Genomic DNA, 14,569 nt, shown 5'->3' with positions numbered 1-14,569 from the left:
TTAGAAATAAGGTATGTTTATTTATCACATTATCAAGTGGGCTGTAACATAAAATGATGCAAAGTTAGAAACTTCTGAGAAATCCAGAGGACTCAATCTCATGCCTCCATTAAGAGTCACATTATCACATAGAAAACTGGCAACCATCCTCCCATCAGAAATTAAGACGACAGGTTATAGAAGAGATATCCATGACATTTCCTTATTTAATTGGGATCCCGTTCCCAATATGGTAGAAGTTTAGTCACTTTCAAATTTGATGGAGTTTATCTGTGTAGAGATAGTACCACCACAATAACTTCCCCTTTTCTTCTTTGTCTTCTCATGTCGGAAGGATTTACCTTTCGTAAATTTCAGGACATCATTTGCTTTTGCACCCCAGTCACCTACAGCTCCTTTCTGGGAAAGATGAAACAATTGATGATCGTTAAAAGCCACAAAACATAAAGCATAAAATGGTTTTTATCACTGCATTGTAAACTGTCCAGAGTCTATGAGTGTAGGTTGCAATAAATATATAAACAAACAAACACATACATAAATAGCAAATAGTGCAATTGTGTTATCGTTTATCCAGGTAGTCTCTATTTTGTAGAGATTACTGCATGAAAAATGCCTATCCCTACCTTGGCATCAAAGGAATTGTTAGCTACTCGCATATCAATTTCTATTTCTTCTGTTCTTATCCTGCGAAAAGGACTGGATTGCTGCAGAAGAAAAAAAGATACAAATAGTCATGATGTGATCATTCCAGGTGCTAAACAAAAGGGACTTCTGACTAGTCCTCCACGTTCTTGTCATTTCAGCATCCCCAGGGCCACATGAACAAAAGCATCTTGCGCTTACGATCAATTGTGGCATCCTATGGTCACATGACCACAATCGGTGCCCTTCCCTGCCGGTTTCCTCTAAGTAAAGGCAAAGTTAATGGGAAACCAGCAAGGAAATTTCGAAGACATTGGGCCAAGTGCCTGACCGGTTTTTACTATACACATGCAGCTGTGCCCTCCTTCCCCCACTTCACTTGCACACAAACCAGACCCTTTTCCCCTGGCTAACTTGCCATTGTACATCTGCATGGACCTGCTTTACTGGGCTCCTCTGAAATCTCTCCCACACATATACTCATGTGCCCTGCACCCTCTTTCAATTGCACTCATTCCACACCTACTTTTCTGAGCCTCTCTTATTTGGATGGAAGAATGCATGCAACCCAGTGCCTTCTTTTCTCGGCCTGCTTGTGATCACATCCACTCTATGCGCTATACATTTCCCTTCCCCCAGTACCCCTATTCATTACCTTGTTCTCTCCACTTAATGATTCACACATTTTGGATTGTGACAACTGGGTCTGCGAGGCATCATTAAATGATGGCACATGAGATCATACTTCACAGCCTCATTGCTTAGCGACAGCAATCCCATTCCAGCTGCAATTGTAACTTGAGGATTACTTGCCCGTGATATATCTGATTTCCGACCGAAACCTTCAAAATGGCAACTTAAGAGCTTTTCTAGTTGCGAAATTGTTTTCAGAGTCACCAAACAATAGGACCAGAGATATAAGGTCACCCATCACCATTCCATAATACCTTCTTTCAAAAAACCTTGTAAAACACAATTCAAATTCAGCTTTTGCAGTTATGAAGGAAAGAGTTACCCTGTGATAAGACAGACAGCCAATACATTTAATAAATAAAGTGAAATAAATAAAATCATAAAATCCTTTTTCTCAATCCTCACCCGCTTTGATTTTGGGAATGTATGAGGACTTCTGGCTTTCATCTTCTTGATGTCTGGGGTCTCCAACTCTTGCTCATCTTTCCTTTTCCGCTTTTTTCCCGATAAGCCTGTTACATTTTACAAGAATAGTAAGCTTCCACAAAAGTAAGTAGCAGTCTAATCAATATACAGCTTGTGGTGCAAGAGCGAGTTTCATTTGTGCTATAAATTCAGGTATGAAATAGTTATTTAAAATATCACTAATCAGCAGGAACTGATTCACCCGATGTCTGGATATGTACAACATGCTAAGCAAAATAATCCAGACTTCCGGTGGTGACGTCGCACCAGCACAGAGCAAACAAACGGGGCTCCATTTAGTTTGCCCGAATTTTCACATTTTTGAGACCCTCAGGGTGAAACTGGATCTCGGAGGGAGCAACGGTGTAGAGGGGAAACCTTGGAGTTGGCAGAGAAAGGGGCGATCTCCTGCTATAACAAGAGGATGCCCTCAGATCAGACGCAAAAGAAATCGTCCTTCATGGCAGATCTGGAGGCATGATGACCTGACTGTTCGAATGGAGTAGGAAGAGAAAAGAGTTAAAACAGCATAACGTATCAGGGAGAAGGGATGAAAAGGAGATTGATACTGGAAAGACACTCAGTGACTTTGAGTAATACAAATTATATCAGTGGATGAGTGAGTCTCCTAGATGGTGGGAAAGCGGTGATTTAGCAGTGGGAGCAGAGACAAGATAGTGAACGATATTGAAAAGGACAGATCACATGGAAGGTATATGTCAACGTTCCAGAAAACCCCTCCTGCAGAAAAGACTCCGAAGCCAACATCTTTCAAAGTTCTTTTACTAGCATAGGTAAACCGGCACAGTTGGGTGAAAACCGAAAGTGGGGATTCCGGTTCGTCCCTCAGTAATTCAAACCCCAAAATCTCCACCCTCATGACCCCTCTGCCGGTCACATGCTCCAATCCCCAACCGTCCCATGTCGAAACATCACTCCAGCTACTCCTTCTCCAGATGCGAACCCAGACTGACCTTGACCGGCAGGAAAAAAAACGTTGCACTACCACCCTTGCGCTACCACCTTCCTCCCCTCCTTTCCCACAGAGAATTGTGGCAGCATATGGAAGCCTTCAGCCTAGTGTGGCTTCCAAAGCTGGCAGTATGTATGAAAAGATTCGAAGGGGCACCCTTTGAAATGTTTAATGATTGATGATAAATTTGGATCGGAATTGTGAAAAAGTACGTGGTTTGGAAAAAGAACTCTGCCTGGAGAACTAACAGGGATAGGGTGAAATAGAAGGGAGACGTATTGGAATTAAAGAGAGAGCTATTTAAAGAGACAGTAATATTGGAAAAATGGTGTTAATAGTGGTGGACCTTTACTGTTGTGACTGCATATACCAAGAATCTCAGAAGAGACCTTTACATAAACAAGATATAAATAAAAAATGGACTATCTTTACTAACAAACATAAGTGAATAGTGGACATATATATATCTGATATTTATACTTATATTTATATCTATATATTATCTGATACATATTTTAGATTTTTTTACGCGATTCTGCTTTTATATTTATGTATATATAATAGTATATATAGGATTAGATGAGGAACTTCATATATTTATATTTATATATAGGCAATATAAAGAATCAATTTAAGGAAATTCTAAATATATGTTAAACATTTATAACTGAATTGTAATTAACTGATCTAACTGATCGTGCAGAAATATATGAATTTAACTATTAATTATTAATTATAAACTAAATAATTGTTTAGTTATTAATTTAACTGTATAGATATATTTTAGATATATTTAAATTTCTGACTTTTTATGATACTTAAAAATTCATAATATTTATAGTAAATGATTGTAGGGTACTTTAAAATTTAAATTATTTCTATTTATCTCAATTTCTACTTATATATTTAGGCTAGTACATTTTTATTATTACTATTGACAGCAAAGGGTAATTGACTTATAACAAGAAGTTACATTTGTGACAGATTAAAGAGAGTGGAAAGAAGCTAAATAAAGCTAGTTAATATATGGTATTGTGGAAACACTTTTTTAAAACTCTAAAAATGACGAGTATGACGACATTCACGAAAATAGGGAAAAAAACCAACTTCAGCGATAGTCTCCCCATTGGGACAGCGCTCAGTGGAAAATATATTTATTGGGCAGTGAGAAATCAGCCTCCACATTGAACCTACAGAATGTGCAGTCGATGCTGATGCTGATTCAAGAAACAATGATGAAGACACAAGAAACAATTAACGAAAAATCATGAAGAAATAAAGAGTGAGATGAGTGAGGTGAAAGAAGAAATTAGATGATAAAATTGGTACAATGCCGGAGACGATAGCCAGAAATGATCAGAAAATAAAATAAAGATAGTGGAAGCTAGAACATCAATGGTATGAATTCTGCGGCCAAACGGAAACAAACACTGATAAAACTCCAAAGACAAAACATGGATATCATCTGCTTGTAGGAGGTTCATATTAAGAAAAACAAAAAACAAAAAAATGGCAGTATCCTAGAATTCCCTAAGTTAGAAAAACTTCATCTGGTGTTGGCATCAAAAAAGTTAAGAGGTATAGAAGTATACATAAAAGAATGGCTAAACCCGAGACAAATATACGAAGATGAAGAAGGAAGCATTCTGGTGATAGAAATAACAACAAACCAAAAGTGAATGCTGCTAACAGTAATATATGCTCCAAACACTAATTAGAAGAAATTTTATCGCAAATTGCATCAGAAAATAATAGAGTTAGAATGGGATAATGTGTGCCTAATAGATGATTTCAATGTAATAGTGGACAATAAGAGGGACTACATGAGCAAAAAACAAAACAAAACCAAACAAACAAGAAGAAGACAAGACAACTACCAAATACTTTCTCAAAAATGATAAAAGAGCTAAACCTATGAGATGCATGGAGAGAAGTAAATCCAAAGAAGAAACAATATATCTTTTTCTGTAATCCTCACAATTCTTGGTCGAGAATCGATATGGTGTAGATGAACCCGGAATTGATTGGTGACACTGAAGACATAGAGGTACGGCCGAACACATGGGCCGACCATAATCCATTCATAGTAAAATGGGAGGGACAAAGGAAAAAAGCAAGATGGACAGAGGATTCTAAAAGAAAAACCATATGTGCAAATTATGGAAAAAGAACTTGGATTTTTCTTTACCGACAATTGGAAAGAACAAACAACACTACAAAACCTATGGGATAGAACTAAAGCGTATATTCGGGGTTTAACAATAGCTTATGTGGCGAGGAGAAATAAGTAGAAGAAAAAACAACAAAAGATACTTCAGGAAAAAATTCAAGAATTGCAAGGTGCATTGCAAAAAGAACCACAGAATAATAAAATTAAAGAAGAAAGAGACTTAGTGAAATATAAAATCAATTTAACATTACAAGAAGAAATGGCACAAAATCTTAAAATAACAAAACAAAACTTTTTTGAAAATGCAAATAAACCAGGGAGATGCCTGTCACATAAACTGAAGAAAGAGAGAATGGAAAAATTAATACAACAATTACAAGATGAGAATGGGAACCTTCATTACCGATCAGAGGGGAGAAAAAGTATTATTCAAAATTTCTTTTAAAAAGTATATAGCCAAGAGGATATCCCAGAAGAAAGTATTAAGCAATATTTAGAAAATACCAGAAGAAACTAGGAAAACGATAAACAATAAAATAACCCTAACCGAGATGAAGGAGGCCATCAAGAAACAAAATAATCCAGTGTGGTTTATAACTTGATGCTGTCTAAGCCAAAGTATGATTAAGCTATGATTAAAATGATTCTGTGGCATGCTGGGAGCCACTAAAAAGTCTTTCTTGGCAGACAGGGATGATGTTCACCTATCCCAGGGGTCAGCAAACCGCAGCTCGCGAGCCACATGCGGCCCTTTGGTCCCTTGAGTGTGGCTCTTCCACAAAAAAAACCATGTGCAGGCGCGATGGCTGCCTTACATGTAAACATGGTGTGAAGGCAGGTATAGGGCAGCTTCGCTCCTGCACTTTCCTCCCCCTCACACTCTCATACCCCCCTGGCCTGCTATGGCTGAGCTGGGAGTGTGCGCACACATGAAGAGACTCTCCATAAGTGAGCCACTGCCCGTCCCGTGCATGCCTTTCCTGAGCTTTGCTTGAGGAAGGTCTCCCCGCTCGTGCACACGCTCCCGACTCAGCCACAGCTGTCCCGGGCATCCTGAGAGGAGGAGGAGGGGGAAGAGGGTCGCTGGAGAGTGCAGGAGGGAAGCTGCCCTGTACCTGCCTTTGCGCCACATTTGCACGTAAGGCAGCCTTCGCTTCCTGCCACTTCAGCCTGGAGTCTCCTTGTGCGTGCGAATGCTCCCAGCTCAGCCACAGCCGGCCAGAGTTACGAGAGGAGGGGGGGGAGGAGGATGGTCACCCAAAGGAAGCGGGGAGACACACACACACACACACACATACAGAGAGAGAGAGAGAGACATAGAGACACATACAATAATACACAGAGAGGGGGAAGAGGGAGAAATACAGAGATACCGAGGGAAAGCGACAAAGAGGGGGAAGAGAGAGGGAGAGAGACATAGAGAATAGTTTTGTGACTGGGTAGGCGTGGCTACATGGTCATGTGACTGGGTGGGGGTGAGTGACATCGAGTTGGCCACGCCCTCCCAGGTTTTGTGGCTCCCAGTGTGTTTTTGTCCTGTAGGAAACAGGTCCAAGTGGCTCTTTGAGTGTTTAAGATTGCCGACCCCTGACCTATCCTATTAAATATGGTTATCAGAACCAAGCCCGAAGGTGACACAGCAAGATCCAAATGACTGCAAACCTTCAATTACTTACTCCTAACAAGCAGAATCTTGACAAACTAAACCTTTTAACCCACTACGTGCACATTCCATCACATTTTTCCTTTATCTTATTATATTTGATTGGGTGTTATTTTCAAACTAGCTCCATTCTATTTAATATTTCCCTCATGAAAAATTACTAACCTTCCTTTGTGGCCTCTTCTTCAGAACTGCTACTGTTTGCGGAATTCAATACTTCGGATGTTGGAGTCTTTGATGCAGAAGTTTTGCCCACAAAGTTGGCTGAGGTTTTTAGCACTTTTTTGGCTGTTTTGCACTTATTTTGTCCCTTCTTTCTTTCTGCTTTTTCAGATATTTTAAACTCATCCGTGGAATTCTCAGAAGAGGTCCTGATCTCAGCTGGGGCTGGCTTGCTACCCACTGAGAGTTTGCTAGCTGCTTTCTGGGACAGCCGAGTCTCTTCTTCACTACTTGAGCTGCTCGACTCAGAACTCTTTGGTTTAGAGACAGGGGGGCTGGATTTGGGTGCCGATTTGACAGCCTTTGTGCCTTTTATCTTATGAACTTTTTTAGCTTCAAGGCTACTTTCTACTTTCTTTGCCAGCACTCCAAGTGGTTTCTTCACTTTCTTTATGCCTGTCCTAACTGCAAATTTCTCAGGAATACTGTCAGAACTATCAGAATCTAGGAAGGAAAAACAGCAATAGAAAAACTAATCCGATTGCACTGCAACTTATTCTCGCTATTTTTAAAGTTTAGATTATTTTTTTTTAACATGGAAGAAAGTACCAATTCGGAACAATACACTGATATTATCAAAAGTACAATCTCAGAATTTTGAACATGGAGAAAATCAAGCATAGTAGCTGATACTTTTTTTAGGTGAGGGAGTCTAGAAAAGAGGATGTTTACAAGAATGTAGGATAATTTAGGAATTATCTTTGACTAATTCCTAAATATTATTTGGAGTATGAAAGCCCCAAGAAATACCATGGATGCTTTGACCTTAAAAGCCAAATTCCGTCCTTTCTACCTTTCAAAAGGAAAGCCGGTATTTGATTTTTTTGGCTTCAGGACAGTAGAAATTATTTTTGAGAGCAATTAAGTAGCTTGTTAGAAATTGCAGAGAATAATCGTAGCTCAGGTTGTAGATTTAGGCAGAGGTTTGTCTTCTGAGCTTGCTGCTTGGCTTCTGGAAGTTTTGTTACCAAATGTTGTGACCCAGGCCCAAGTAGGTAGTAATAATCTCAGTCTGTGAAAAAACAAACTTTATTCGAACAGCTGAGAATTACTTCATTCCCAGCATCACTCAACTCAAATTAAAACAAATTCCTCCCAACACAAATTCCTCAGTTCTCTCGCAAACCTTGGTCCAATTAGGCAAACTGCCAAAAGCCCTTCCTGGAAAACGTCCAGAAGCCACAAAAACAAAGACATAGATGAAGCAGAAGAGGCAGCTACCAATGTTGTTTTCCGGCAAAGCTGAAACACCGTTGCTGGTCTGTTTTAAACCTTATGGGAGGGGCCAATCATCACTTGGCCCTACTCCCGAGTTGTCCTCTCTGCTTGAGCTGCTCTTGCCTTCTGGCAGCTCTTCTCATGTGTGCATTAGGAACAGGCTCCTCCTGTTCCTCTGCCTCACTACTGTCAGTCTCTGGAGGCTCTGGAGTCTGGAGTCTGCACCTCACTTCCTGGCCTCATCTCAGCCTCATCGCTGTCCGATTCCGTTGTCAGGTCCACAGGCTGCTGACGGACCACAACACCAAATATCAACTACAAAAAAGTGCACCTGGTTGACTTCTTGCTAACCTAGAATCCATACTAAAAACCCAATATCAACTACAAAAAAGTGCACCTGGTTGACTTCTTGCTAACCTAGAATCCATACTAAAAACCAACAACCTCGATCATGAGATGCAGGAAGAAATCAGACTATCCCCAACATCCAGAGAAAGGGACACAACAGGTCTCAACCACTCCCAGCACACACACAAAAAAAACCCTGTGTCCAGACCTCTTCAAGACAGCCAGAACACATTGCAGCACCAAATCCCCAAGAAAAGCAGAGGAGAAATACTTCTTCAACATTTTTCTCTGCAATGGCTACCCCAGGAATTTTATACTGTGGTGCATAATATCCAAACCCCGGAAAGCCACACAGAGAAGCACAGCACAGAAACAGGTCCTGCCATACATCAAAGGAACATCAGAAATGGCTGCCAGGCTACTGCAACCCCTAGGAATAACAACAGCCCACAAACCCACGTTTACACTCAGAAAGAAACTTACAAAGGTCAAAGACAGTACACGGAAGGAAGACAGCACCAACCTAATATACAGAATCAGTTGCAAGAATCGTAACCAGTTCTACATGGGGCAGGCAGGACGACAGTTAAAATCCAGAATCCATGACCACCACCAACCAGTAGGCTGTCAAATGCAAAGTCCCTGATCACCAGTCACATCGACAACAAACAATACCTGTTTGACTGGGACAAAGCTGAAGTCATCGGCCACACCAAAACCCATCAAGCACACGAGCTTTTCAAAGCCTGGTATTCTACCAACGGGTCCATCAACACACACACTAACTTAGAACCAGCGTATAAAATAATAAGCAAGTGGACCATCCAAACCACCAACCAACGACAGAATCAACCACCCTCACCAGTTAAATTTCAGGCCTCACAGCAACCAGTCAGAAGTCACAAGACCAGAATCAGCCTTGAGATTCAACAAGATGGACTGATCACCCAGGATCTATATAAACAAACAAATCAATTCACCCCAAACCCCACTGAAGATGTTACCTAGTTTGGTAATGAAATATCTGAGAGCTAAGCAGCAAACTCGGAAGACAAACCTCCGCCTAAGTAGCTTGTTTTAACAATTCATAATCCTTTATTACTTACTTATGGTGTATTTTAAATTTAAATTTTGCTACTGTAAGCATGCAATGCAAGAAAAATATTAATTATAGATTTTTTATGTTGGGTTACTGTCTGTAAGTAACTGAAGACTGAGCAAAATTCCTGCTCTACAATGAAAGAATACAAGATATTAAAATGGAAAACAATTGATTTACCATGTTATCCACAGTACCTGAAGTATCAGAGGAGCTGCTCGCTTCCTTGGATGGAACTGATTTAGTACCACCATTTGCTAAAACGGCTTTGGCAGAGCATTTGACCAAAACTTTCTTTTCTTCTTCAGAACTAGAATCTAAATAAAACACACGTAGCTTTCATTTATACTGGCATATTTAATTTTACCTCAAAAATGTTGGAAGATTATATAGTACTGACAGCATTTTGTACTTGGTTGCTTATAACTATCAACACTATGTAAAGGTAAAGGTTCCCCTCGCACATATATGCTAGTTGTTCCTGACTCTAGGGGGCGGTGCTCATCTCCGTTTCAAAGCCGAAGAGCCAGCGCTGTCCGAAGACGTCTCCGTGGTCATGTGGCCGGCATGACTCAACGCCAAAGGCGCACAGAACGCTGTTCCCTTCCCACCAAAGGTGGTCCCTATTTTTTCTACTTGCATTTTTACGTACTTTCGAAACTGCTAGGTTGGCAGAAGCTGGGACAAGTCACGGGAGCTCACCCCATTACACAGCAGCACTAGGGATTCGAACCACCGAGCTGCCGACCTTTCGATCAAGAAGCTCAATGTTCTAGCCCCTGAGCCACCGCGTCCCCTTATACAACACTATACAACTCTCTAATAGAGAGATCACATATTATATGACAGGGTACTAACCTGAATCACTCTCTGAAGAAGTATCTCCTTTTTGGATAGAAACAGGAAGAGATTTGGGGGCAAATGCTTTTTTAATCACAGACCCTTCAGCTAGAGAAAAAAATATAAAGGTTTCATTATATTCCCTGTGACAATTCCAAGATAATAAGAGTTCACAGATAATGCTCTCAAGGTGGGATCATGTAGCGAAATCTACAGGTACAACTGCAACCTAAAACTAAAGTTGTCTTCAGCGAAAATAATTGCAAATACTTTTTATAAATTGAATAAGGACTATCTGCACTATTTATGCTATAACATTTAGGGATTATGTGTTGTTAATGCAAAGTACCTTTTTATGAACATAACGTACAGTGTTTCCCGGAAAATAAGACCTAGCTTGATTTTCCATGTCTGTGCCTAATATAAGCCCCACCTCCAAAATAAGCCCTAGTTAAGACCCGCCCACTCCATCCCACCGCCTTGTTGCTCAACACACTGGTGCGGCCACCACAAGGTCAGGTAAGGCAGGTGGTGAAGGGGGTGGAGCTGGCCCACGTGCCTCGCACCCGTGCACCTTAGGACCCTCGCAGCCAAGCCGGTGCCCCAACATTTTAACCAAGCAGGAGGCCAAGCGGTACACGGGTGCAGCGGCCACAAGGTGAGGTGAGGGCGGTTGGAGGCGCCCCACACACTTGCACCTCAAGACCCCCGCAGCCAGCCCACCCATGCCCCAACACCTGCCTCGCAACAGCAACAGCAGCAACAGCAGTACTGTCCAGCAGGAGCCCACATGGCTGCCAGCCCACTTCTTCGGCTTGCTCAGCCACAATCGAGCAGGAGGCACACACACACACACAGAGGTTGGATTGGATCATTCTCTCTGTCTCTCGCTTGCTCCCTTCCTTCCACTGTGCAACGATAGCTGGTCCCCACTTTCTCACCAGCCTGCATCGCTCCACGTCTCCATTCTAGAAATGGCAGCCCCCTTTTCTGCCGCTTCTCCAACCGGTGTTGTGTTCCTCCTTCGTATGGAACGGATGCGTGCGGCTCTTTGACCCCTCTCCTGTGGCTCACTGCCAACCTGGTCGTGCGACATGCTCTCTGCCCCGAGAAGGCACAAGCCTCTCTGCAGAGCCGTGCAGCTGAAGCCCTTCTAGCGCAGGGAGCAGCCTGGGCTGCGCAGGGGGGAGCCAGAGCTCTTCCCTCACTGCACCGGCGGCGGCAGCTACTCCTACCCATTCCCCTCCTTCCTGAGCTGACATGAAGGGGACCGCGGCTGGCGCTGAGCTCCCCACAAAGGATACTGCGCAGCCTGGGCTGCCCCCTGTGCAGTGTGGGCTCTGCAGCGCTGCGCAGCCTGCTACTCAAATCACTACACGGTGTCGGCAGTGGAAGGAGTCACCGTCCCCACCATGATCCTGGCTCAGGAGGGGATCCTGCTTGGGAACACATGCGCATGAGAGAGAGATGAGAGAAAAGGGGAGAAAAAGAGAAGCAGAGCCAGCCACAAGTGGAAGTGAGGGGCAAAGAGGATCACCTCTCTCTATGATTTCTTTCCTTCATTTGAGATCTGACAGAGTTGGTACTATCTGGTTCCTGTTGCTTCAGGAACGCAACTAGTAGAACTCCGAAAGCAGTATTTATTTATTTAACAAAGGAAGGAAGGAGGAGGCAGGGAGGAAAGAAAGAAGAGAGACAGAGATGAGAAAATGATGGAGGGAAAGAATAAGAGAGGGGGAAAAAAGACAGAAACAAATGAGAGAGGGAGAGAGATGAGATATGAGAGAGAGGGAGAAAGAGAGATGAGGGAGGGAGGGAGAGAGACGGAGGAAGAGAGAGGGAGATGAGAGAGAGAGAGAGAGGAAGAGAGAGATAAGGATAGAGAGAGGGAGATCTGAGAGAGAGAGATGAGAGAGAGAAAGAGAGGGAGAAGGAGATGAGGGAGAAAGAGAGAGGGAGGGAGAGGGGGAGAACGAAAGAGCGAGAGCGAGAGCGAGAGAGAGAGAGAGAGAGAGAGAGAGCGCTGGTTCCCATAGAAAATACCAGGAGTAACAGAACATGGTAGGCATGGCTGGGTGGATCATGTGACTGGGTGGGAGTGAGTGACATCAAGTTGGTCACGCCCACCCAGGTTTTGTGGCTCCCAGTGTTTTGTTTTCTGTGGGAAATGGGTCCAAATGGCTCTTTGAGTAAGGTTGCAGACCCCAGTTTTTCTGGATGCCAAGCTCCAGAAAAACTAGGCCTCCTGGAGCTGGGTGAGGAAGGCCAGGCTCCCCTTCCCTGATGGTTCTGCAAAGCCCTTGAGGTTTTGTGTGGAGGAGCAGATTGCTTCCCGCAGGGTTGGCCTCGGCATCCGCTTTGGATGGCAAACAGAAAAACTTTGAAATTCCTCCCCCCCCTCGCTTTTCTGACTCAAAATCCAGAGCACACATGTTTTCCTCCTAAACAGCTGAGGATATGGTAGCTACAGTATGATTTTTGTAGAAAAAAATATATGAAGGAGGAACAAAATGCAGGTTGGAGAAGTGGCAGAAAAGGGGGCTGACATTTCCAGAACGGAGATGTGGGGCGATGCAGGCCAGTGAGAAAGTGGCAGCGCCTGGGATCCACTTTGAGAGTGGCGGGGTTTGGGGGATGGTCAATCCCGATTTGTGGCGTCAGGTTATTGTCAGGTTGTAGTAAAGACAACTTAGGGAAAATTCAGATGCACTAAAAAGAGGAACGCAGGGACACATTTATAGTAAAGTAGTATAAGCCCATGATTTGCACACCACAAAGGCTCTGTCCTCACCACCTGCTAAGTCAAAAGCAAACCTCAATCTGGGCGTTTAGCAGTCTGAACATGATTAATAGTTTGCAACTGTGATTTAGAAATTCCAATTTCTGACTGATGAAGGTTGGTGACTGCTTGGGAGACCTGATTTAGGGTGGTCTGACTGCTCCAATGTCTTCTCACATACTGCATGGAACTGCTCAAATCAGCCAACAATAACAAAAAGCTTTGCCCAGATGCCTGGTAGCCATTATATTTCTTTGCCTTATGTCCAATCTCAACCTGCACATGACTAATAAATGGTGTGTTTGGGGTATATGCAAGCATTCCAAATTGGAACTGTCAGGTATTAGCTGAAAATAATTTTCCTGAGCCTAAAATGCAAAAAAAAAAAAAAGCGCCTTTCTTCTTTTTCCTGGCATCTATCGCAGGGATCAGAGGTCTCCTTATGTCTAATGGACAATAGTGCATCCTTTCCTATATTTGAAATTCCTTTTCAAATATAAATAAAGGAAATTTTTCTTCATTAATAAGAATGTATCTACCAGAGGACTATATTTCTCTCCCATAGATTAGATTTAACTCTTTACCAAAAGTCAAGCATTTAAAAGGAAGATATATTTGAGAGAATCTCTTTAAATATGCAAATCTCATCAGCTTTATATACAAGTTATTTATGAAACATACTTGATGGTCTCTTGGTGAACGCTTGCTCTTTTTTCTCATTATTCTCCCCCTTCCTCTTAAAGGTCTTCTTAAGGAGGTGTTCTTTGCCTTTCCTTGATTCTATGGCTGAAGGGGGCGGCACGGCCGAGTACTCTCCTGCAATGACAGACAGCAGGGAGGAAGGAAGGGAGGGACAGCCACACACAAAAACATATATAGGATAAATCAAACGTTAGGTCTTGTAGACATATGTACATGATTTAACTACATAAATTGCATTAAATGTTCAAATCGATTGCCATTTTCTTCTAAACATTTTCTTATTCATTTGATGAATAATGGCCTCTGGTGGCTCAACAGGCTAATGCAGTCTGTTATTAACAGCAGCTGCTTGCAATTATTGCAGGTTCAAGTCCCACCAGGCCCAAGGTTGACTCAGCCTTCCATCCTTTATAAGGTAGGTAAAATGAGGACCCAGATTGTTGGGGGCAATAAGTTGACTTTGTATATAATATACAAATGGATGAAGACTATTGCTTAACACTGTGTAAGCCTCCCTGAGTCTTCGGAGAAGGGCGGGATATAAATGCAAATAAAAAAAATAAAAATAATAATAATAATAAAAAAGAATGACCTCTGTACATTACTAAGGCCATTTTCTAACTTTTTCTCTGGAAAAAACAATTTGGGATTAGCTTGTCAATTGCTACCTCCTATATGTGTATGTGCATTGTATATATTACACCCACATGCACACACATATAGAATGTAGCAATAGAAAATAGAAAAATTGT

At 42.2% G+C, this 14,569-nt stretch overlaps 1 protein-coding gene across 1 annotated transcript in view; it reads right to left on the bottom strand.

The window, feature by feature from the left end:
• Window positions 1-14,569, bottom strand: part of NOLC1 (nucleolar and coiled-body phosphoprotein 1) — a 39,686-nt gene continuing 25,117 nt past the window's right edge. Inside the window, exons 8-14 of the mRNA XM_058188851.1 lie at window positions 13,797-13,931; window positions 10,355-10,444; window positions 9,694-9,813; window positions 6,775-7,275; window positions 1,744-1,850; window positions 627-707; window positions 1-399 (exon numbers count right to left, since the gene is read on the bottom strand). Of these exons, the coding sequence (XP_058044834.1) occupies window positions 241-399; window positions 627-707; window positions 1,744-1,850; window positions 6,775-7,275; window positions 9,694-9,813; window positions 10,355-10,444; window positions 13,797-13,931 (1,193 nt within the window). The 3' untranslated portion in view covers window positions 1-240. The remainder of the gene's footprint in view (window positions 400-626; window positions 708-1,743; window positions 1,851-6,774; window positions 7,276-9,693; window positions 9,814-10,354; window positions 10,445-13,796; window positions 13,932-14,569) is intronic.

This window comes from Ahaetulla prasina, chromosome 6, assembly GCF_028640845.1.
Source record: "Ahaetulla prasina isolate Xishuangbanna chromosome 6, ASM2864084v1, whole genome shotgun sequence".
Taxonomy (NCBI): domain Eukaryota; kingdom Metazoa; phylum Chordata; class Lepidosauria; order Squamata; family Colubridae; genus Ahaetulla; species Ahaetulla prasina.
The sequence above is the reverse complement of the archived record's forward strand: the minus strand, read 5'-3'. Positions and strand labels throughout refer to the sequence as shown.